Raw genomic sequence first — 25,102 nt, forward strand, 5'->3', positions numbered from 1 at the left:
CACTTCTACCTCTAACCCTCTGTTGTAGTTCCTTCCTATTTCTCCTACTGTAAACCGTGTCGAGCTCTACGAACGTGGAGATGATGCGGTATACAAACCTAAGGATTAGATTAGATTAGATTAGATAAGTGTTTTCCTCAGAGGTTCTAGGTAGTACATATCTCTCTGCAGAACATAGAAACAGGTACTGTATTCACTAACAATGTGCCCTGCAGAATAAAATTGGAGCCCCCCTGAGGCAAGAGACGATGAAGTTGCCGTGGTGAATGTCCCAGCTCCTGACCCAGTCGTGGAATTCACTTCAACAATAAACTCATTTCCTGTCAGCCCCATCAAGAAGCCGATACTGTGAAGGAATGAAACAGTGATATAAATGGACTCTAACATTTTATTCACCCCTATAAATCACACCCAGCAGTGCCTTCCTAGTTTGATTATCCTGGAGATCCTGTTTGTTCTTCTGTAACCCATATGAGAGAAACAGAAAATGCTTGGTGAAGCGAGGGTAGGGGCCTGCACCCCCCTCTTCCTAAAGCCCCAGAATCCTCTGCAGATACATCGCTAGGAGCTCATTAGTATTTAAATGAGTTCTCCTAGCATTTCACAAAAGGGAATCCCCCTCATTTCCAGTCACTAATTACTGGAAGCTCTAGAGCTGCCGGTAACTTGGGGGGGGGGGGAAGGGGGTGGTGTTGTGCACACACAACACAGGCACAACAGCATTAAATAAAAATGCAGGGGGGCCCAAAACCAGGACCCCCTGACAAACACTCCTCCCCTGACACTAAGTCCCCCCTTTCAATCTCCCCCAGGAGGAGGGAAGGGCCACTATTTTGAAAAGGCATCCCTCCTGCCTGATTTTTGACAAAAGGTACAGGAGGGGCGGTGTCAAGGTGGAGGGTCCTTGAGCTGTGGGGGGGGGAGGGAGTATGACTTGACCCAGCCCACTAGACAATCAGGATTTTGTTTTGAAGTGGTGGAAGGGGGTGGGAGAATCAGAAGGCGGGGAGGCTTTGTGGGGGATATTGGGGTGCCAGTTTTGGGCTCATATGACTTCTTTATTTTTTTAATGGGCACAGCTGTGTGAGCCCAACAGCTGTGCAAGCAGCTCCTGCCTGCCAGTTGAGCTGATCGAGGAAGAGAAATCCCCAATCGGCTGAGCTGGTAGGACTTCCCCGAAGCCGGGGCAGCTTTGGGGCGTCCTGCTGGCTCAGATGATGGAGGATTCCCCTGCCCCTATCAACTGTACTGGCAGGCAGGGAGCTCAGGGGCTGCTTTTTTTGACAGGGCAGGCAGGAGGAGGAGCAACCTCCCCCCATTTACCCATGATTCTCTGCATGAATAGCGTATAATTTGCATGCTATTGTCCTGAGCATTGCTGGTAAAAGAAAAATTGCTCCCACCATGGTATTTTTTTTACCTTGGTGTGGGAACTTTGTGTATCTGGCCCTAAATAGGTATGAGGGAGGCAGCGGGTCAGAGAGCAAGAGAGGTACTGGTGTCCGGGGCAGACTGCTCTAACACCCCCCCCCCCACCCCCTTTTAACTACGTCACTGGCCTGGATTCCTGTATCTCCTTCAGATAGCTTTGGATGATTTGCACCGTGTCAAGTTTTGATATTCTTTCACCTCCGTGATGAGTCTGATGCAAATAAGGAAGATATCATTTTGCTTCTGATTGGCAACCAGCAAAGCAGAAGGGTCTGGGGTTCATGTTCTAGTATTACATTATTAGAAACCCTGAATCCTAAAACATGAACCTGAGAAAGACTTGAGGAGGTCCACTAGGTACTTGCTTTCTCCAGACATGATCTTCTCTGCCTATATCATTCAACACAGATCTATTTCTATCCTGGTTTTTTTTAAAAGCCTTTTGTGATGAAGGACCCACCTCATCCCTGGCCAAGTCCTTCCAGCACTCAATTTCCCTTATAGTTGACAGTGGCAATGTCAAGGGTCCATCAACTTCGTATCTTCCTATCTGGCCGTCTTCCCGGATATCAGTTTCTGAATTCTAACAAGCACTATATGTTCTGACCAAATCTCATCGTTCGAGCTAGTGCATATGTCTGGTGAGCTGAGAAGACGTGTAAGCTGTGACGTAAGAGTTTTATGCTGAGGGTTAAAGAGTGGGTGTCCACGCTGAGCCAACCTTTTAGGAGGCCAAACCTTCTGATCCTCAGCCTTACAGTTACCAGACACATTTTCTCCACACTGAGAATGGATGTCCTTAGGCCTAGGTGCCAACTCTTTGCTGTGTCCAGAGAGATATAATTTGTGTTGAGTTTCAATAGTTGGCTCCTATGTTCCTTGGATTCATTTTACTCACTCTTGGTTGGGTCATGAGGTTAGTGAGGCCTTTGTGAGCACACTTTGCATCCCACAAGGAACACCTTTTAATTACATGCTGAGCTTCTTTAGAAACCTGAGGCCTTTTCCTCAGCCATGGTTGGAAAAAATGGACTCTCGCTAACTTAAAAGATGTCTGTGCTTAACTTCGTGGATACTGGACATCGGGACCTTTTCCTCCAGTGAACAAGCAGTAAAACTTTGGATGTTGCTTGACAATCACTGGAAACCACAAGAGCCTGAGACATACAGTAGCCAACTAAAACAGTTAAGAAAGGAGGTTACTGTTTGCTTTCAGTATCCTTCTCCCTACCCCTTTCCATCACATCCCTAAATGAACATCCATATAAAGATTGCTAAAGCTGTCCACATTCCGCATTCATCTACATCACAATTCCTCAATGTTCCGCAGGATAAAGACCGAGAAAGCAACTATGGTTTCTACCTGGAATAGGAAGGAACAAGACAGTAGCTTCCAAAAGGACAGGACTTGAAGGATACCATCTTGGGCACTGACCCCTAAGGTTTGGCAAAAGAAGGCTGAGTTGTAGTTGGCAAAGAATTGTAATAGCAGTGGTGGGACAGGTTAAGAAGCAAACATATCCTAAGAAAAATGTTCCAGCGAGAGAAAAGATGATGATGTGTGCGTACAGCGCCTTGAAAGGTAAAGGCAGACACCAAGCAGGAGACACTTAAGTAGAAAGATCTGAGACATAGAAACTCACCATCCAGACAGTCCAGACAGATGTATTCTTACCAGCCTCATCCCACCATACTGCTCTCTTCCTGCCTCCCAAAGGACATTGTTGACAATAATTAACACCCCCCCAATCATTTCAAACAAGGAGATAAGCAGATATTGTTCTATGCTTTAATGGTTGGTTCAATAAGATCAGCAGAGTGAAGAAATGGCAGTGCATTTCCTGGGAGAACTTGAAAGAGAAGAGCATGTAGTGTACAGAAAATGAGCAAATGATTCTTCACGATGTCTGCATCGCAGAATACAAAAGAGGAACATTCTGTCCCAGCATCGACGCCTGAGTGAATATGGAGATATGGGTATCTCGGAAGAAGAGTTATCCAGAGATGTTGTGTGTGAGCTTTCCAGATGAAACCCAGGTACCTTCTCAGCATATGTCTTTATGAAGGTCAAAGTCTGAAGAACAGACACACAGATGGATCAGAAAATTCACATAGCACACCTTTGAATAACTCTCCTGTTGGGTCAATGAAAGGTGTTTAAGCTGTGAAGTTTGTAGTTTTCTTAGGCAATCTAAACTTCTTTTTTAGGGAGTTAATAGTGGGGGAGGAGAATACTCTCCCTCTCCCCACCCACCTTTCATTATAATTGAATAAAGTTAGAAGGATTTGGAGCAGTATATGCAAGACATATTGGGTAGTCAGTGCAAGTCAGGAATCATTGGCGTCCATAGGGCTGTCCACTTCAGTTTTCTCAGGGGATGAACCATCACTGAGGACAAAGGAGGTGTTATCGCACTGGTGTGGCATGGGAGGATTGAAATCAGGAATCAGCCCAGGTTGTGTAGATCTGGTACCCTAAAAGCAAGAGAACAGAACCTGATTACTTTAAAGGCTTCCTGTTGTGTGCAAAAACCATGCACGTATACAGTCTGATTGTGTGCACTTTTCAGTTTAATGTCTACAAGTATATGCTGTCAAAATCAAATGAATTTGCACCTTTATCATCTTATGTAGCTAGGCTCTATTATAAGATCCTCTTCTGGCACAGATGCACTAAAATGTGGTGGTGTCAAGGCAGGAAGGAGTAGGCATCCCTCCTGCTAATTTTTGTTTTTTTAGTACGGGGGTCAGAGATGGGGAAGGGAAGGGGGGTCCTGGCAGTGGAGGGGTTGTGTCATGGGGGAGGGGTTCCCCAGGGGGATACCCGGTGGCAGAAGAGAGTGGGCATCCCTCCTACTGCTCTGTAATTTAAAGGTGAGGGGTCCGGGTGGCCGAGGCAGAAGGGAGTGGGCATCCCTCCTGCCCCTTTTTTTAGGGCAGTCAGGGGTGGAGGGTGGTATGACTTTTTAAAAATGGAGACAAATATTGTGCGTGTGTAACACACGCATAACATCTGTGCTAGTGCTGTCTCAAACAGCTGAGTGGCAGGAGGCTTCTTTGGGGCTTCCCCTGGCAGCTCTGTGCATGTGTAAAAGTTGCTTTTCCAGCAACTGGTGGGGTGGGATTACGGCATACCTCCACAAAACTCATTTGCATGGGAAGCTGTTTGAACACTGATCTCTGTTTTGGAATTGATCAAAAAAACAGCCCACAATGACCCATACGGTCTTAACAACCATTTTTAGTGCATCCGGCCCAGAGTGGAAAGTTGACCATAACAGAGGAGAATACAGATAAGGGAAAGTGGCATTTCCTGGAGGGGGAGTAGGCGAAAGGAGGAGCTGCAGGTAGGAAGCCAGTGCAGTGGCTTCAGAAGATCGATTGCATGGTGGAAGATCAGTCAAGGTGCACTGAAGGGAAGATAGAGGGTTCGCTGGGAGACCAGTAAAGAGCTGGTTTCACTAGTCTTAAGCAGAAGTTGATGGGTGTACATGAGAGTTTCAGTGGTGATGTTACAATGAAAGAAATACATGTTTTAGCAGTGTTGATGCACGCAAAGGAGTCAGGAGTCCAAGCTGAGGGGACTGTCCACAGTGGTAGAAAAGAGAGAAGAAGATGAGGAATTTAGGCTCGGCCATTGTAATGTGAGTTCCTAGCGGAATCTCCAAGCAGCAGTGCTGAATGTTGGGTGAATGTTTGGTAAGGAAAGCCACAGGAGGAGATCAGAGCACCAAGGGAACAAGTGCAAATAAAGAGATCAGAATCTTGGGGCATCTCAAAGGACAATGATGGCAGAGAAGGATCCATCAAAAGATGTACTACAAATGGAATGGGCGTAGTATATGAGAACCCAGATATAGTGTCCCAAAATCCAAAAGTTTTACGGAATAGATGTTTGATAGGCCAAGAAAGATGATGACAGAATAAAGGCCTATAGGCTTGCTGGTGACTTAATAAGAGCTTTCTCCATGTAATCTATGAAACAGAAGTGGATGCATGTTGGCTTGAGATACACAAGTCAAGGCAGCAAAGCTGAACAGCATGTTCTAGTAGTCTGGATACGAAATGGGAGGAGGAGGGTCATATGGGACAAATAAGACCCATGAAGATATTTTGCAAAGGGGTAAAACCAGGACTGGCTAAGCTCAGCTTGCCCTCATATCAGATGGCCTTACTAAGTCAGTTCCATTGAACTAGGGGTTTCCAACGTACAGCTAGAGATTTAGAGTAGAGTGGAGAGGGAAAGGGACAGATGTTTGAGGTAGAGACAACGCCCATCTCCCTCCGCCTTCTTTTACCCTTCTGTTCTGAACAATAACCGTCTGCACTGCCTCCTTTGAAGCCTTCTCTGCCAGACGGATTGTTTCATTATCCCATTCCACGTAATTCAAGTTCATCACAGCCTCCATGATGCTGCGAAGAAAGGGAAAAACAAAGAGGATCACTCAGTGTCTCTCGTCTAGATGTTTCCTTGCTGCTGTATTGTGTTATACTGTCATTTTTCTCATTTACACCCCCCCCCCAATAAACTGGCATTGTTTCATGTAGCGGATTAGGCCAATCCTTCCTCCAGGGATCCTGTGTTCCCCTTTCCCCATGACTCACTCGGTGGTGTGCTCTTGTCCAAGGATGTCCGTGACGTATGGCAGGTCTGTGTAACTCCAGCAAGTGGAAATGTTGTTCCTAGGATATAAGAAGAGGAAGGCCAGGCACATCTCATTCAGCGTGCTGGGTCCTCCCTAGAGAAGAAAGACCAACACCCGTCACCTTGTGAGCAAAGAAGTCGAGGTGGGAAAAGGCATTTGATTTTGTCAGTCATGCAGTATTGGCAGCGACTCTTGCTCTTGCTCCATGCGTGTCATCATCCAGACCAGGGGTAGGTAATTCCGGTCCTTGAGAACCACAGGCAGGTCAGGTTTTCAGGATATCCACAATAAATATGCATGAGATAGATTTGCATCTCAAGGAGGCAGAGCATGCAAATCTATCTCATGCATATTTATTGTGGATATCCTGAAATCCTTACCCGACCCGTGGCTCTCAAGGACCGGAATTGCCTACCTCTGGTCTAGACACTGACTTTCTCTAAATTGTCTATAAAGGGTTTCCTGGTGGCCAGTAGTTTGCAGGGAATTGGGGCTTGGGGGTGGGGAGTGGGAAGGAGGAATCGGGAATTGGAAATGTCTCATTCTGCACCCAACAAAGTTTAACCCTTTCATTTAATTATTTAATTTATTCCCCCTACCAGGGACTCACTGCCAAAGTGCCACAGGGGGCCGAAGCCTGTTGTAGGCTGAAAGAAACATAGCCTGGAGGTGGACTTTGGGGCCCCCTCTCTAGTTTCTGCCCTGAGCCCCTACATGTCTAACACCAACCTTGCAAGCACCAAAGGCTGCAATGGAAGACTCACAAAGGTGACGCTGTCCCGATCCATCGTACTGGCTGTGCATTCCACCACGACCTCATCTCCCTGCAGGGAAAGAAAAAGACAGCAGCTGTCACAGTAGCCTACAAGTGTGGCTGTCACCAACACAGCACCAGAAAACTCCTTTCAATAGTGGTCTGTTGCTGAGGAGAGGGGGAAAACCTCAGCAGCATCGCAGCTAAGATTATTCTGAAAGCAGCAAATGTGGCTCTTTTTCCCCCTAAATTCCCAAAAGTCTGCTAAGGAACTAAGAAGCAGTTGCTAATTAGGTATACGAGACTGTTAAGGCATTAGGAAAAGCTGCCCATGCTGGATCTCTGGCTTGTTTCTGTTCTTACTATGCGGGAATGAATTCTTGCCTGTGCCTTATCTGTAATGGTGGAAGATTAAGAGAGAAACCGGATTGCAAATGGGCTAAAACGTGAGCCCCCAACTCTACTCCAATCCGAAAGAATTTTGGGAGGATGCCTCTCACTGCACTGGTTCCAGACTACACACCAACCCCTCTGGGCTGCCATCTTAAACTTGCCTTGGTTGGGTAGGGCACTTACCACATTCAAGTCCATGGTATAGCGGTGGTGCCTTGACTCTTGCAAGCGGAAGTCATACTTGTCGTCCTGAGCCAGGATCCCAATTTGAGTTCCATTCCTGTAGCATTGGGAGGACAAGTCAATAAAAAGAGAGAATATGGCATGCCTACTCCTCTGTCGATCAAAGAACCTTGGCTACCAGTCTCCACTAGGGTCAAATATACAATTTTGTTTTTAGTCCTCGAACATCTCACTGAATTATTTTTCCTCTTTAATCACCACTCCATTTGCTACATTAATCACAGGCCTCTCTTCTGACCATACCATGGTCCTTCCATATGGAACTCTATTTCGGTTTATACTTAGTTTCAAGTTCAAGTTTCAAGTTTAAGAGTTCATTTGATTAATCGCTTAATCGTAATTCTAAGCGATGTACAATTTAAAATACATTCAAAGGGAAACAAACATTACAGACTTTAAATAATAACATTACATTAAAAATAGTCCAATATACGCATAACAAAAGGTAAGGAAGGGAAGTGAAATACAATTCATGATAGAAAAGCAAAACAAAAAAAGGGAAAACACATGAGGAGAATGAGTAATGAAATATTAAAAAAAACAAAAAAACAATAGTCACTAAATAGTAGATTAAATATCAAAAGCATCTTTAAAAAGAAATGTTTTTAGATTACTTTTAAATTTTTCCAGATCATGCTCATTTCGTAGGTAAATTGGAAGGCAATTCAAACCTCCTTTGGCGTGACTGTTGACCTGTCTCTATCCATCTTTCATCTACTTAACCCTACTCTGATATCTTTTTAGCTTTGTTATTGATTTTTTTATGTTGTAAACTGTCGGGAGGCATCTTGTGTGTTTAAGTGATTTTTCGTGTAGCTTCAAACGAATCAATGCATAAAATGAAACCGTAGGAGTGAAAGGTTAGAGTGAAAAGGTCTGGACAATTTCCTGGAGGAAAAGTCTGTGATTGAGAAAGACACGGGGGAAGTGTGAAATGTTGCTACTCCTTGGGTTCTGGCCAGGTCCTAGTGACCTGGATTGACCACCGTGAGAACGGGCGACTGGGCTTGATGGCCCATTGGGCTGACCCAGTAAGGCTATTCTTATGTTCGTAGTAGTGGGAAGAGGGTTTAGGGAGCAGGTTGGAGAAGGGTCAATGTTAGCTATTAGAAGCTAGGGTTTGGGGTTAGGATTGAGCTTTGTTTAGGGCAGTGGTGTGCCCCGAAGAGATTCCAGAATTTTATTTTAATTTTAAAAATACCCTTAAGTATACACTAGAATAGATGACATGTACGTTGCATACGCAAGAGTCTGTCAATGTTATGAGCGTCTGCGTGTGTAAGGATACAACCACCCAGACAAGCATCGTTCTTTGACATGATTGGTCCTTGAAAACTAATGACGAGTAATTTAATTTTTACTTTTTAAGCAGTAGCTATCCTAACTCACCGTTCGGATCTTCTTATCCTTGCGAACTCAGAAATTAAATCAAAAGAAAGAGGACGACTGCAGATGGCAGATGAGGAAATGCGTGTTTGCTTGTCAACTATGGAGCCGCATTTTGAGTTAATTTGCACTTAAAAACAAGCTCACCCATCGCATTGATTAGCAAGTCTATCTACTTTAGTTTCACCCTTGTTACAATTACCAATACATAGCTTAAGAACATAAGAACATAAGAAGTTGCCTCCTGCTCAGCGGTGTTCTCCCGCGGTGGCCCATAAGGCCCATTGTCTGAGCAATGGTCTATACCTATCTATACCCCTCAATCCCTTTTTCTTCCAGGAATCTATCCAAACCTTCTTTGAAACCATTTAGTGTTTTCTTGTCTACAACAGCCTCTGGAAGCGCGTTCCATGTATCCACCACCCTCTGAGTGAAAAAGAACGAAAAACGGCTTGACAAATTACAGCTATACTCGCTCGAGGAGCGCAGAGAGAGGGGGGACATGATCGAGACGTTCAAGTATCTTACGGGCCGCATCGAGGCGGAGGAAGATATCTTCTTTTTCAAGGGTCCCATGACAACAAGAGGGCATCCGTTGAAAATCAGGGACGGGAAACTACGAGGTGACACCAGGAAATTCTTTTTCACTGAAAGAGTGGTTGATCGCTGGAATAGTCTTCCACTACAGGTGATTGAGGCCAGCAGCGTGCCTGATTTTAAGGCCAAATGGGATCGGCACATGGGATCTATTCACAGGGCAAAGGTAGGGGAGGGACATTAAGGTGGGCAGACTAGATGGGCCGAGGGCCCTTATCTGCCGTCTATTTCTATGTTTCTATGTTAGCGTTTGTTCTAAACCTGTCCCCTTTCAATTTCTCCGAGTGCCCCCTTGTACTTGTGGCGCCCCTTAATTTGAAAAATCTGCCCCTGTCTACTTTTTCTATGCCCTTCAGGATCTTGAAGGTTTCTATCATGTCTCCTCTAAGTCTTCGCTTCTCCAGGGAGAAAAGTCCCAACTGCTTCAATCTGTCGGTATATGGGAGATTTAAAGAACTTTAAATAAATAATGCTCAAATGTAACTTTTGTTGGTTTTGCAATTTTATCATTTCAATTATAATGTGCCGTGAGAAACATTTGCTAAAAAAGTTTGAAAGACACTGGTTTAGGGATTGGGTTGTGGATTATGAAGAACCATTACTGGAACAGACTGAGGGTCCATCAAGCCCAGTATCCGATCCAGGGCACAAGTACCTGGTAAGATCTCAGAAGAGTAAAACAGACTTTTTATGCTGTTTATCCCAGAAATAATCAGTAGATTTTCCCAAGTCCATTTTAATTATGGCTTGAATAGGTTTAGGGGTCCTTTCATCAAGCTGCGGTAGGGGTTTAACGTGCTTTAAACCACCTGCCACGCTAGCCACTAGCGCCTGCATTGAGCAGGCGTTAATTTTTTAGCCGTCCGCGGGGGTTAACGCGTGATGAAATGTCTGACGCGCTAACCCCTTAGTGAAATCTTACATATAAAAGTATTAGAGATTCCTTACAGAAGCTTTAATTCTATTTCATATCAATTTAAACGGAGTTTATCAAACAATCGTTTAGCAATTAATTGAATAAAGTTTCCATTTGTAGTTTTTATTAAGGAACGGAGGAGGTGAGCATATCATAACTTATTAGGATGGTCACTTGTAATTTCTGGTAAAAGAGTTCTTTGCACATGAAATACAGGAAGAAAGGTTTTCGATGATCAATTAACACAGATCTTTCAGCACTTGTGGGTAATTAATTGAAATGGTAGGGAGGAGAGGTACAGCATAAATGATTATTACACTATATTCAGGATGCAGAGCTGAAATGCTGTATAGATCATAGGGGGTCCTATGATCTGACCATCCTAATAAGTTATGATATGCTCACCTACGTTCCTTAACAATAATTTCAAATGGAAACTTTATTCAATTAATTGTTAAACGATTGTTTGGTAAACTCCGTTTAAATTGACATGAAATAGAATTAAAGCTTCTGTAAGGAATCTCTAATACTTTTATATATAAGATTTCATATCAACATTGTGGTACCCATATATACTGTATACATCTTTCTACATCTGGGTAATATGGAATTTTAGGTCTAATGTTTTTTGATATCTTGGATAGGTTTAGGCCATGGGGATAGGAATTAGAGGTTAGGGTTAAAGGGTAACATTTAGCTTCAGGGTTAGGCTAGAACAGCGGTAGGGAACTCCGGTCCATGAGAGCCGTATTCCAGTCGGGTTTTCAGAATTTCCCCAATGAATATGCATTGAAAGCAGTGCATGCAAATAGATCTCATGCAGATTCATTGGGGAAAATCCTGAAAACCCGACTGGAATACGGCTCTCGAGGACTGGAGTTCCCTAGCCCTGGGCTAGAAGTTGGGCTTAGGAGGATCCTCAGTGAGGAATGGATAATATAAGTAGCAGCTAATGCGCCTCACTCACCTGTAATGAATGACTTTAATCCCTCGAGCAGTCAGATGGGAGTGGAGCAGATAAGCCACAACTTTCATGTTCTCCACTGGCCACCCATTCACCTGAAGCAGGAAGAGAGGGCAGAAGGAGTGTTAGCCACAGAGAAACTGAAGACGTCGCTAACGACTTCTAGTAATAAACAGGAGAGTTATCCAAGTCCACTCTTCTGCCCTGCAGCAGGCCTGCCACACTGGGTCAGAACAAAGGTCCATCTAGACCAGTGTCCTTTTTCTAACAGTGGCCAAATCCCAAAAGTTAGAAAGATTCCAAGCCACGTCCCCCTGGTGATAAGACATGGACTTGTTTCTTCTGAGCTACTAATGACTGGGGAGTCAAATCAGAGCAGTTTGCGTGAGGTGTTACAATGCAGAGTTATTAATACCGGCATAATTATGACATAATCACTCATCCGACTTATGTTACCGGCACATTGTTCGTCCTACTTATATGAATATGATCATACCAAATAACTAAATAATAGTTTGTGAACTTTTTGGGTTCAAACCTTATTTTAAACACAGCTAAATTAATTGTTTTTACCACATCCTTCAGCAACAAGTTCCGGAAATTAACTCAGCATCGTAAGTTCTCGCATTTGTTTTAAACACACAAGTACTACTATGTAACTTTATGGATTGTCTCCTAGTCTTTGTACTTTTTGACAGGTTAAACAGCTCCTTCATATTTTCCCCTCAGGATTTTGTAGGCCTCTACGATATCCCCCTCAGCCTCCGTAGCCTTTCTTCTTCTGAGAGTCATTCCACCCTCTTAATCTTTTGGGTTGCCTTAGTTTGTAAATTTTATAATTCTGCAATCTTTGTTTTGAGATGTGGTGACCAGAATTGCCAAGACGAGGTTTCATCCATGGAAAAATACAGAGCTGTTATTATTTTGCTTTATCCTCTATTCCTTTCCTAATAACATTCCAGTTGGGTTTTTTGCCACCACAGGACACTGAGTAAAATATTTCAAAGTATTGTCCATGACGACACCTAAATCCTTTTCCTCAGTGATGACTTCTAATATGGAATCTGGCATTATGTAGCTATAATTTGGGGGTTTCATCCGTAGGTGCATTTGCCTCTGAATGCCCAGTTTTCCATTTTCCTAAGGTCCTCCTGCAATGTCTCACAACCCACATGTGATTTAACACAGTGTTTCGCAACTCGGTTCTGGAGTACCCCCTTGCCAGTCAGGTTTTCAGGATATCCACACTGAATATGCATAAACTTAATTTGCATGTACTGCACATTTCTTTCATGCATATTCATTGTGGATATCCTGAAAATCTGACTGGCAAGGGGGTACTCCAGAACCGAGTTGAGAAACACTGATTTAACAGCTGTGAATAGTTTTGTGTCATCTGTAAATCTAATAACTTTAAACTTTTATTTTTCTATTTCCAGATTATTTTTAAATATTTTAAAAACCAGTGGTCCCAGTACAGATCGCTGGAGACCTCCACTATTCACCTTCCTCCACTGAAAGACTCAAACTCAAACCCTTTGCAGGGCCACATTTTGGATTTGTAGGACTTGAAGGGCCTTAAAAATAGTTAATGTCTTATTAAAGAAATGACAGTTTTGCATGAGGTAAAACTCTTTATAGTTTACAAATCTTTCCTTTTAGCTAAGTCTTAATAATAATATTGTAACTTATAGCTAAAGAGATATATGATCAAGAAACGGTTTTATTTTACTTTGGTGATTATGATAAAAATACCCAGGGCCTCAAAGTAGTACCTGACAAGTTTGAGTCCACTGGTTTAATCCTACTCTCTGTTTCCTATCTTTTAACCTGTTCCCAATTCTCAGTAGTACATTGTTTCCTGTATCATGGCTTTAAAAAAAATTTTCTTTAGGAGTCTCCCATGAAAAGATCAGTGTCTGTGATAAAACAATCCACTATTCTGTTCTACGGCACAGACACCTGAGAAATGTTAGCACAGTAGCATAGCTGTTACCTCATGGAATTTGTCTGTCTTGCACAACCCATATGATTTAAAATTCTCAGCTCCTGGTGGGATGAAGTGCATAGGGAAGGTGAAGACTCCAAACTGTATGATGCCCGCATCATGTTCCCTTAGCTGCGGTGTATAGAATATCGTCATTCCAGAACTATCGTGTACTCCTGAAACAATGGAACAGGGTTTAGACATTGATTGATTGGAATTACCCTAGGCAGTGGTCTCCAATGTGCGGTCCCAGGGCTGCATGTGGCCTTCAAACAGTGGGCTGAGATGTTCCTCAAGTCCTGCAGATTTCTTAACTATCTTTAACCCATTCAAATCAGGTAATATTGGATCTATTCCATTCGACTACATCTCTTTTTTGCAGACAGGTTCCCATCCCTTGTTTTTTCCCCTATGCATTTTTGTGGTTCTACCCTTAACCCTTTGTATCTTAAAGTACGTCTGTCCTTGTCTAAAAATCTGTATCCCCTTGATTTTAATTTTTATGTATGCCGCTTAGAAATTTGATAGGTGGGTAAACACATTTTTAATAAACTTGAAACTTAAGAATGGGCTACTGGGCTTGATGGCTATTCTTATGTTCTCCTAAAAACATACCTTTTCCCAAAATTCAACAGTCCTTAGATACTCTCAGAAGATACCTCAACTGTTAACCTCGCTTGTCACTTATGAGATAGCTCACTGATATTGTCAGCTATAGAAACATGACGGCAGATAAAGGCCAAATGGCTCACCTAGTCTGCCCATTCACAGTAATCATTATCTCTTTCTCTCTCTGAGAGATCCCACGTGCCTACCTTTATATTTCTCGGTTTACCGCAGCTGCCAAGTTATATGGCAGCCCCTTGTCATTAGTCTTTTCTACCACTTTGCAAATATATACCACCCACCACCGTTGTAACTCTGCTGCTAATCTCCTTGAGTCAGTTTTGCCTCATAGAACCACAAAGCTTAAGTGATATATAAGTAAAAAGTTACGTTATGTTAGGGCAATGTCTCTCAACCCTTTTTTTTAACTCCGGCACACTAAACGGAGCAAATGTTTTTCACAGCACATTATAATTGAAATGATAAAATTGTAAAACCAACAGAAAATTAAATTTGAGAGTTATTTATTTAAAGTTCTTTAAGCTATGTATGGTTAATTGTAACAACTGTGAAACTAAAGTAGATAGAATAGACTTGCTAATCAATGCGATGGGTGAGCTTGTTTTTGAGCGCAAATTAATTCAAAACGCAGCTCTTAATAATAATCATTTATTTAGTATACCGCCATACCTAGAGAGTTCTAGGCGGTTCACAGCAGATAATCAAAAATACATACAGTAAAGTCATTGCAGTTAACAGTTAGAAGGGGAACAAAATAAGAGAGGTTAGGATAACTACTGCATAAAAAATAAAATTAAAATGACTTCAAGGACCAGTTGCGTCAAAGGATGATGCTCGTCTGGGTGGCTCTATTCTTACACACACAGACGCTCAAAACATTGACAGACTCATGCGTAGGCGACATACATATCTATTCTAGTGTATACTCATGAAGGGAATTTTTTAAAATAAAGTTCTGGAATCTCTCATGGCACACCCCGAATCTCTTTGGGGCGCACAGTTTGAGAGACACTGCTCTAGGGTGTGCTGCAGTCTGCTACCATTGCACAGGGTGGGCAGTTCTGCAGTTGAAACCTTACGAATGTTTACTATCATAGCAAGGACAATTGAAGTTTATAAATCTTCTGTTAAGCCTCCCTGTTCTTAACTACCAAAGAAATATCAAAAGATCTACTCTCTACCACTCTAGCAAATCTATTGTTCTCCCATTGTAACCCTGTTTATAAATCTTTTGTAAGCCGCCTTGAACCGCAAGGTAATGGCGGAATAGAAATCCCTAATGTAATGTAACGAATGTTGATGCATCTTTGAGGACTACTGCTTATAGATCATGAATCGTCTTGTCCAGAGAACAGCTATGTAGGCTGCATGTTTGAGCACAGATGTAATGTAATGTAATGTAATTTATTTCTTATATACCGCTAAACTCCGTTAGGATTCTAAGCGGTTTACAGAAAATAGACAATAGGGTGCATTAAAATTATAAGTAAAATAGGTACTTAGATATTCCCTTACTGTCCCGAAGGCTCACAATCTAACTAAAGTACCTGGAAAAAATGACAATTAGTAGAGTAATGAAAAAATAAAATAGAGATAGATGAGAAAAATAAGAAAATAAACATTCTTATAAGACTACAATGATCTGCATGGAGGCTGGGTTTAACCCTTTTGCACCACCAATGCCCCATCTGCCTTTCTCATGTGACCGCACCTTCTTTAGCATCAAAGTTGCTGAAATGAATTTCCAATCTGACGTAATAGGGATCCAAGGAAGTGCCTAATGGGATCCCCACGTCCTTAGGGAGATGGAAGGCCTGAGAAAGCAAGGACAGTGATGTAAATGACCGGAAGGCTTGTAATTTGTCTATCAGCTTTTGCCCTACGATCTACAGTAAGTCTTCCATGATGGCCCTCTGCCAGAACATTCCAGTTTGTTTCCTAACTATGTCACTTTCAGGTGGGAATTGTAGCTCCTGCCTTTTAGCGACAAGATTTTTTTTTCTGTTACATTGACCTGGATGGGAAAGAAAATAAAATTGAGGCTAGGGAAGAGGGACTACAGGAACCTTGAAAGTTTATAGTAATTCACATGAATATATCCAGAGAGGTCCTTCAGAGATCTTTTAGGATCATAGGGATGGGGATGGTGAGTTGGAAAGATAATCTAGAGTGAAGGAAAGATAGAACCAGAGGGGGGTCTTAAGAACTGAAACAGATACCTTGAAACATATAGCTTGAAAGGACTTCAGGAGGTCATCTACTGAAAAGATGTGAGCTAAATGTAAACAAACAGACAAACAAATACCTCTATCTAAAGTCATAGAAATATGGGAAGGGAAGAAATCTCAGGAAGCCGCCTATAATCAGAGAAACATTGGGGCTGGATTAGATCTCATGGCTTCTAGGCATGATCCTTTGCATGAAGTGGAGATAGTAGGCCCTCAAGGACTAGGAGTGTAGATCAAGGATCTTATCCATCCCAGTGCACAGGAGTGTCCCACCCACTTTCCTTCTATAAGGAGTACGGCAGCAATATTGTGGTTTCAATCACAAGGGGTAGGTATGTCCCATGGGAACCCACAGGACTTGCCTGCCCCTCCCATTTGAAACTCCTGACAGTAGGAGGGCTTGTGTGGACATTAAAGAGGAACGTTCTCTTAGGCTTCCGCGGCTGTCGTCGTGATTGTACCAGGTTTCAGGGTCTCGCTGCATCTGTGTAGGAAGAACCGACGTTTCAGCCACAACATGATAATAATAACTTTATTTTTCTATACCGCCATAATCAGGCTGGACAGTCAGCGAATGATAAGGAGCCTAAACTAGAAAAGTTACATAAACAAGGTACATACTAATTTAAGTTCCATGGGTAAAGAATACATGAAAATTGGAGCTTCCTGGGAGATTGAATAGCGTTTACGGGGGGTTTAGTTTAAGGGTGGTCTGTTTTAGTCAATGAATTTGTCGAATAGGGCGGTTTTTATTGCTTTTCGGAATGCATTGTAAGTCAGTTTGGGTTCATTTATGCAGTTTCGCAACCAGACTTCTTGTCTATTCGCTTGGAACATGAAGGTTCTATCCAGGAAGGATTTGTATCTGCAGCCTGAGATCTTTGGGTAGGCAAAGATGTTTTTGTTTCTGGTAGTTCGTGTGGGGTTGTGCAGAACGAAGTGAGTTTGCAGGAGGGAAGGTGCTAGTCCCCAGACTTGTTTGAAACAGATACATGCAAATTTGAATAGTATTTGCGCTTCTATTGGTAACCAGTGTAATTTTTTGTAGTAGGGGCTGATGTGGTCTTTTTTTCTCAGTCCGAAGATTAAGCAAACAGCGGTGTTTTGTACTAATCTCAAATTTTTTTACTGTTTTTTGTGGGATACCCAGGTAGATAATGTTACAGTAGTCAAGGAGGGATAGGATCAGCGATTGCACCAGCAACCTGAAGGATGTTGGGTCGAAGAATTTTTTTAGTCATTAGCTTCCACAGCGTGTAGAAACATTTTTTCACCAGTACGTTTGTGTGGTCAGCCATGGTTAGATGTGTATCTAGAGTGATACCCAGTATTTTTATGGTATTGGATATTGGGTATTCGTGGTTGTTGATTTTTAGCGATGTTCTCATAATTTTGTCATTGGGGCTTGCCAAAAAGACTTTTGTTTTCGCTGTGTTTAGTTTCAGTTTGAAGGTGATGGTCCATTTTTCGATTTCTGTCATTGTGTTTGAGAGGTTGTCGGTAATTTCATTTGTGATGTCAGTTAGAGGGATTAAGATGGATATGTCATCTGTGTATATGTAGTGCTTTAAGTTTAGTTTTTGTAGGAGGTGACCTAAGGATGTGACGTAGATGTTGAACAGAGTGGGCGATAGGGGGGAGCCTTGGGGCACGCCCGATGGGTTATTCCATGGGTTGGAGTGATGTCCATTGCTGGTTACTTGGTAGTATCTGTTTGTTAGGAATTCTTGGAACCATTTCTTTACCTTTCCCGAAATTCCCATTGCATCAAGGCACAGTAGCATGATCTCATGGTCTACTAGGTCGAACGCACTGCTGAGATCTAGTTGTAGGATCAGTGCGCTTTTACCTTTGCTAAAAAGATTATAAAGGTGGTTTAGTATGGAGGCTATGACGGTTTCTGTGTTGTATCCTTTTCTGAATCCTGATTGGTGTTCACTAAGGATGTTAAATTTGTCTAGTTGTAGGTTGACCAAGCCTTCCTGTATCTTTGTGAAAAGGGGAATACTTGCTATGGGTCTGTAGTTGGATGTCAGCGCTGTAGAGGTATTCTGGTCTTTGGGGATAGGTGATGGGTGAAACGTTGGTTCTTTCTACACAGAGGTGGCGAGACCCGGAAACCTGCTACAATCATTAAAGAGGAATGTCATGTCTAACCTGCTGTTAAGGCCTTCAGTGACAATACTTGTGTAAAAGGTGGTATATCAAGTTAGTAAGTCAAATGAAGTTCCGTTACCTTCTTGCATAACTTCTATTTGTCTCTCTTTGGAGATCCTCATCTATAAAAGCATTTCCCAAATGCAGACTCACCGATCCTCCAACAGCCCAACCGAAGATGACCTGGCTGCACTGGGTGAAGGTGGGGTCGGAACCATAGCACTCGCCCACCTCCGAGGTAACATTCGTATTATTACCACAGGCATAGACCAAGATGTGATGGATCATGTCAGCACTGTTTGGGTCAAGCAGAGGATCGTACTGGAAGCAAGACATGCACACAGGATATAACTCATTGCTGAATTGGATTGTTTTCAATTGACCACTGTGCTCCCTGTTCACTCCCACCCAAGTCCTCAAGTGCCAAAAAGTAACAAAGGTGACTATTGAGTGCCAACACACTTTCAAACTGGGGAAATCATTATGAACCTGGGAGCTCGGGAATGAAATTTTCGACCCAGTCTCTTCCTACAGAAGCAGACACCAGACCCGCTATGTTTGCAGCTGACAGAACATTCTAGCTTGCTACAGTCCTTTTGCCGTCCCCTTGCCCTAACCTATGGTGCAGTGTGAATTGGGGTTATATTACATAACATAACATCGTGCTTATAGACCGCATAACTAGAAGATCAACGTGGTTAACAAGAAATTAATAATAACATAACATAAAAAACGCCTAGAACTATTGGGCAGATACTTTGAGAAAAGACAGGTTTTCAACAGGGTTCTAAAGTGTTTTTAAGAACAGGCTCTACATAACAGCGGTCCAAATTCTTTGTCGTAGGAAGCTGCAGGGAGGGAGGGAGGGTGGGCTTACCAAGAAGATATGGTGCTTTTCGCTAACAGATGGCATGGGAATAAAAGTGCAGGCATATGTTGTGTCCGTCACAGGTATGAGGAACTGTGTTAAAAAGAGGGAGAATATAATCAGAACTTAACTTAGTAGATGCAACCTGTATGGTCCATCCAGTCTGCCCAACAAGATAACATAAATCAAATATACGAGGGGCTACTGAAACTTACAAGTTATTCCACACGCTTCTTGACACTTTTCATTTCAATGAGGCAAGTGCATCTAGTAAATGGGCACAAGTACAGGGAAACTAAGCCATTGTGACATCACCGATGAGGCTGGCTCTTAGGCGTTGGTGGAAAGAGGCATTATGACATCACAATACGAGGGGCCACTGAAAAGTTCTCAGCCCAACCAAGAAGAGAATGATGTGGAACCAGGAAACTTACAAGCTATTCCACACTTTTCTCGACACTTTTTGTTTCAGTGGAGCAAATGCATTTAGTAAATCGGCACACGTATAGAGAAACTGAGCCATTGTGACATCACCGATGAGGCTGGCTCTTAGGCATTGGTGGAAAGAGGCATTATGACATCACAATACAAGAATGATGTGGAGCCAGGAAACTTACAAGGTATTCCACACTTTTCTTGACACTTTTCATTTCAGTGATATGAAATGAAAAGGGTAGAATAACTTGTAAGTTTCCTGGCTCCACATCATTCTCTTCTTGGTTGTGCTGAGAACTTTTCAGCAGCCCCTCGTAATGTGATTGATTTCATGAATAATGTTTTAGGGGGTTCTTTTACGTTACATTGTTTACTGTCTAAGCACTGCTAGGTTTCTTTGGTTCCATTCTTTCCATAGAAATGTATTGACCCCCCATGTATTTTTGAATTCTGTTACCATTCTCATTTCCACTACATTCTGCATAAGAACATAAGAATTGCCGCTGCTGGGTCAGGCCATGGTCCATCGTGCCCATCAGTCCGCTCACGCGGCGGCCCCCAGGTCAAAGACCAGTGCTCTAAATGAGCCCAGCCTCACCTGCGTACTTTCCAGTTTAGTAGGAACTTGTCTTGAATCCCTGGAGGGTGTTTTCCCCTATAACAGCCTCCGGAAGAGCGTTCCAGTTTTCTACCACTCTCTGGGTGAAGAAGAACTTCCTTACGTTTGTACGGAATCTATCCCCTTTCAACTTTAGAGAGTGCCCTCTCGTTCTCCCTACCTTGGAGAGGATGAACAATCTGTCTTTATCTACTAAGTCTATTCCCTTCAGTATTTTGAATGTTTCGATCATGTCCCCTCTTTTAAAGGGAGAAGAGGCCCAGTTTCTCCAGCCTCTCACTGTACGGCAACTCCTCCAGCCCCTTAACTATTTTAGTCGCAGGAGGGCATTCCAGGTATCTAGTTTCAAGTTTTATTAAAATTTCAGATTTACCCCTCCTTGTTCATAGGTGTGAACAGTACAATGCATATAGAAAGAGTAGATTCCAGATAACCAAGGGTCACCTAAACCCCTCTTCTGAAAATGTAAAAGGCCTCACTTTCCACAAAACACATGTACCTAACACACACCAAAATCTGACTACCCAATGAACCAGAAGCTTCCATGCCCTCCAAAGCCATCTGACTTCAACTTTGAGTTAGAGGCTCAGTTTGTATCTGTCAAAAATATTGTATGTCAAGTTTAAGACCAGGGTTTTCGGGGCTTATCCAGCTCATATTTCAGCGGTGGTTGATCCTCCCCAGCCTCAACCTGCACTTACATTATTCAGTTTGATTTCATATGTGAAATACGTGCTTGGGGTTTCAGTCAGGGGAATTATCTGCAGCAGGAAGATTGACTTCATAAATTTATGCTCCTCTTCATACGTCAATGAGTCATCCAGGCCATACAGGGAGATCACACGCATTGTATCATTCTGTTGAAAACAAAAATGCTCAAATAAAATCATTGCTCCAAACATATATTAACCTAGATACATTCTGAAGCCTGGAGATTAACTAGACGAACCCAAGGTTCCATCCAGCTCATCTGTTATGACTCTACAGTTAATGAAGTATTGAGGTCCTACCAAGGGCTATTTCCTTATGAATTTAGATGACTTCCTGCAGCCTGTTGAAGCTTTGTCTTTCTCTCATGCTACATAATCTCTTAAATTCCCCTTCATGCTGTGAATTTAGATAATGTCCTGATGTCCTGTCCAGACCCATACTTCCCAAGATCCTTCCGAAACTCATCTCTCTGACTCTATGTAACCTCTTGAGATCCCTTCCTTTCTTTCTCTGACTCTAGATGATCTCCTGAGCTTTGTTCTCAGCTCCATCATTCTCTGATTTCAGATGCTATCAAAAGGACTCTTCCAACCCCATCTTTCTCTGATTCCATGTGATCTCCTGAGGTCCCTTCCAGCCCCATCTTTCTGTTTTCCAGGGGATCTCCTGAGCTCCTTTCTAGACTCCTCTTTCTCAGACTTGAGGTGACCAGCTGAGGTCCTTCCCAGCCCCATCTTTCTCTGACCTTCCAGTTCCATCTTTAAATATTTCTGCAATTCTGTGCAGGCTAATAGTGGTATGCATGATGCAAATGCATCTGAAGAGAAAGAAGGTTTATGAAGTGCCATTAAAATCAGGGTTAACAGATTTACCCACACATGTCCAGGCATCCGGATGGCTTTTCAAAACCCGGCACTCTGTCTGGAACGAGGCAGGTCTGTGGGCGGAACAGAGCAGGGCGGGGCCAGGAGCAGAATGGGGAGGGGCCATGCGTCCTCTCTTTTTCAAGCAAAAATCTGGTAACCCTAGTTTAAACATTGGTGGCCAGTCTTCTCTCCTTCCTTAGCCTTTTCTAAACACTATCCAGGGAGTGTAGGGAAGTGGCCACAAGGGGGCACTTGTGCTACATGAATGTCAGTTTTAGACAACAAATTTTGTCTAAAGGAATACTGTACTAGGACTTAATTTGCCTTCCTCCAAGGTTACCTCGATTGATTGTATTTGCCATTTTCTTTTGTTTTGGGTCATCTTACTGTTGTTACACTGTTAAACTTATATTGTGTTAAGTCGAGCTGTACTTGCCTGGGGTAAATCTCTTCCTAAAGGTGGCTTAATAAATCCCAATAAATAAAGAAATAATAAATGACCTATATAGTGGGGGAAACTCAATGACCTCATTATGTCATCCAAAATAAAGTAATAGCAGAGCCAGAGACATTGCAAAGACTCCCCGGTTTAAAAATGGACAAGAGAAAAAAACAAACAAACCTACCTTCAGAAAAAAGTCACCTTCAGAAAAAAGCTTCAGAGCATCTTGTAAACCACTTAATGTTTGGCAGAAAACTTTATATTCATAAATTATATTACATCACCATAATGTTAGGAAATTCTTCTTGCCAGACAGGGTTGTGGATGCAATGAACAGCATCATGAGGTGATGGTGGAAACCAAAATTATATCAAAATATCAGTGGTGGGAGAGTGAGGGGTAAAGTCTGGGACAGGCTCAGAGGATCCTCGGTGGTGGGGGAGTGAAGTGTAAAGCCCTGGACACAAGATTTGTGGTAGGGAGAATAGGCTGAGACTGAATGGACATGGAAGTCTTCATCTGCTGTTATGTTCGGGTGGTTTGAGATATTTAGGCTATGTCTCCAGTGGAAGCTATTAATTGTATTGTCATCTTTCCTGCTACTGAGAGGGGTAATAGTCACACACCATTTGCCGACTAACGTTCGTTCCACTGCAGGAAACTGGACCACAGGTTTCTTGCTGTTGGCTGGAGCTGGATCGTTACTTACTGTGATATCCTGATCGTTGGGGTCACATGTCCGTAATGCACGTCGAAACACCATGGTGGTGGTGGTCTCATTCTGCGTGAGTGAAAGTAGTTCATAGTTCTGGTTCTCATCCTCCTCAGGGGGCCACTCGTCCTCCATGTGTCTGTCCTGAAAGCAGAGGTTTATGTGTTAAGAGATGGAAGGAAATAGATGTAGAAGCAAAAGTAAAGGAACCAAGAGACAGACTGACAAAGGAAATACAGAGAAAAGGAGAGGGGAAGAAAGGCGAGTAAACAGAGATGCAGAGAATTCCCACAGCCTCATCCCAGGCACTCACTGAGAAGTAGATGGATTTGTCAGGGTGAACTCCTCCAATCACTATATCACTCTCTTCCAGTTCACCATCGGGGCTTAAACCAAAACCAATCCAGCCTGTTGTCTTCACTTGCAGCTCAAAGACAATAATTTCCTTGTCATGGTCCACACCCCAGCGTAACCGGACAGACCCATGATGGTGGTCCAGCACTTTGGAAAATTGTAAGTGGAGAACGGAGGTCTCCTCTGCTTTCACTATCCAGAGGAAACACAGGAGAAATAGGGAGAGTGCCATCCTCAGCATGGCACTGTCTCAGTCTCAGGATAAGAACACAGTGGATCAGGATGGCTTTTATACTACTGCCAAGGAGCTGGACAGAGAAGGGCTTGGATTTCACTGAAGACCTGCCCTAAATGTGGATTACCTGATGCTGAGCACGGAGGTACAAACACAGCCAGCATTCTCCACCCAGGTTTGCCTCAGACTCAGGTCCTGATCCATGAATATCTATTTCAGAAATTTCCAGGTGATCAGAACTTGTTTCACCCGAGCTACATAGTAACATATGAGTAGGAGATAATCTGTGTGGTCCATCCAGTCTGCCGAACAGTCACATTCATTTTTGAGGCAATGTTAAACCTACAATCCAGCAATTTTTCATTTTATTTCCTATGTTCCACTATGAGATGTTTTTCCCTTTTACCTGAGATAGGCAAGGCCTCCACTCCGACTATATGAATGTGGTAAAAATGTGCAATCTTGCTCTTGATCCATATTGCTGTACATGAGACACAGGCCCTAGAAGTCTGTTGAGCATCGACCTCACTGCCTCACCCCTGGAGTTGCCGTCCAATCTAACTCCAGCCACATACTGGACCAAGACCGTAGAAGTCCATCCGGCATTGGCTTCACCGCTGGGGTTGTCTTTTATGCACCACTCCTGCTCATGATAAATGAAGTTATAGCTTTTGATCTGCTGCCATTTGACTTCTGATTTTCTTTCTGGAAAGACTGGAATTAAGCTGAATTTCTAGCAGCATTTTTCACAAAACATTACCACTAATATTCCAACATGTTGTTATTAGGTGCCCTTGACTCGTGTTCAAGTCCTAGCAACTTGATGAATTGTAAATCCAAAAAGAAATCGGTTTTGTCTTAGTCTGGAAAGGTCCTCCAGCGTCATCCCCTTGGTTGTTTTCAAAGTGTCCATCCATCTGATTGCAGGTCGGCCTCTTCGCCTGGTTCCTTCGATCTTCATGATGTCCTTCTCCAGTGATCTCTCTCTTCTGACGGTGTGACCAAAATAAGACAGTTGTAACTTCATCATTTGGGCTTCGAGTGACATAGCCAGTTTGACCTCTTCCAGAATCGATTTGTTAGTCAATGGCACGCCTAAAATCCTTCTCCAGCACCAAAGCTCAAATGAGTCAATCTTCTTTCTGTCTTGTTTCTGTAGTGTCCAGCTTTTGAATCCATAACTCACCACTGAGAAAATGAGTGCGGACAAGTCTGATCTTCGTTCGGAGTGTTACCTCCTTGCCTTTGAATACTTTGTCGAGAGCCTTCATTGAAGAGCGACCAAGTGCTATTCTGCGGAGTATTTCCTCCCTGCTAGTTACGTCTTTGTTTACAAAAGAGCCCAGTTGACTGAAATCCTTTACAACTTCTATTCTAACACCTTCAAGCTCAAAATCTTCATCATTTTCCATGTTCATGATCTTCATCTTGTTCATGTTATGACTTTCGGCTTGACTTTTCTCAGTAGATGCATCATGTCTTCTTTGCTGCTGGTGATGAACCTGCATAGCGCAGGTTGTTTATATTTTGG

At 42.9% G+C, this 25,102-nt stretch overlaps 1 protein-coding gene across 3 annotated transcripts; it reads right to left on the minus strand.

Moving 5' to 3' along the window:
* Positions 1-3,219: 3,219 nt before the first annotated feature.
* Positions 3,220-24,601, minus strand: LOC117350063 (putative DBH-like monooxygenase protein 2). 3 transcript variants are annotated; one of them, XM_033923991.1, is made up of 13 exons: positions 23,296-24,601; positions 22,980-23,126; positions 20,953-21,108; positions 19,207-19,290; positions 18,483-18,650; positions 15,656-15,758; positions 13,327-13,493; positions 11,334-11,425; positions 7,408-7,504; positions 6,842-6,901; positions 6,037-6,170; positions 5,730-5,844; positions 3,220-3,906 (listed from the first exon to the last, which is right to left on the minus strand). In XM_033923991.1, the coding sequence occupies exons 1-13, from the start codon at positions 23,575-23,577 to the stop codon at positions 3,760-3,762; spliced, it is 1,752 nt and encodes a 583-aa protein (XP_033779882.1). In that variant the 5' UTR covers positions 23,578-24,601; the 3' UTR covers positions 3,220-3,759. The 3 variants fall into 3 exon arrangements, 2 of the variants coding, with proteins under 2 accessions (XP_033779882.1, XP_033779883.1); XM_033923992.1 differs by lacking the exon at positions 15,656-15,758 and having other exon boundaries at positions 13,327-13,449; XR_004537230.1 differs by lacking the exon at positions 3,220-3,906 and having other exon boundaries at positions 6,807-6,901.
* Positions 24,602-25,102: the final 501 nt, after the last annotated feature.

Source organism: Geotrypetes seraphini, chromosome 16 (genome assembly GCF_902459505.1).
Source record: "Geotrypetes seraphini chromosome 16, aGeoSer1.1, whole genome shotgun sequence".
Taxonomy (NCBI): Eukaryota; Metazoa; Chordata; class Amphibia; order Gymnophiona; family Dermophiidae; genus Geotrypetes; species Geotrypetes seraphini.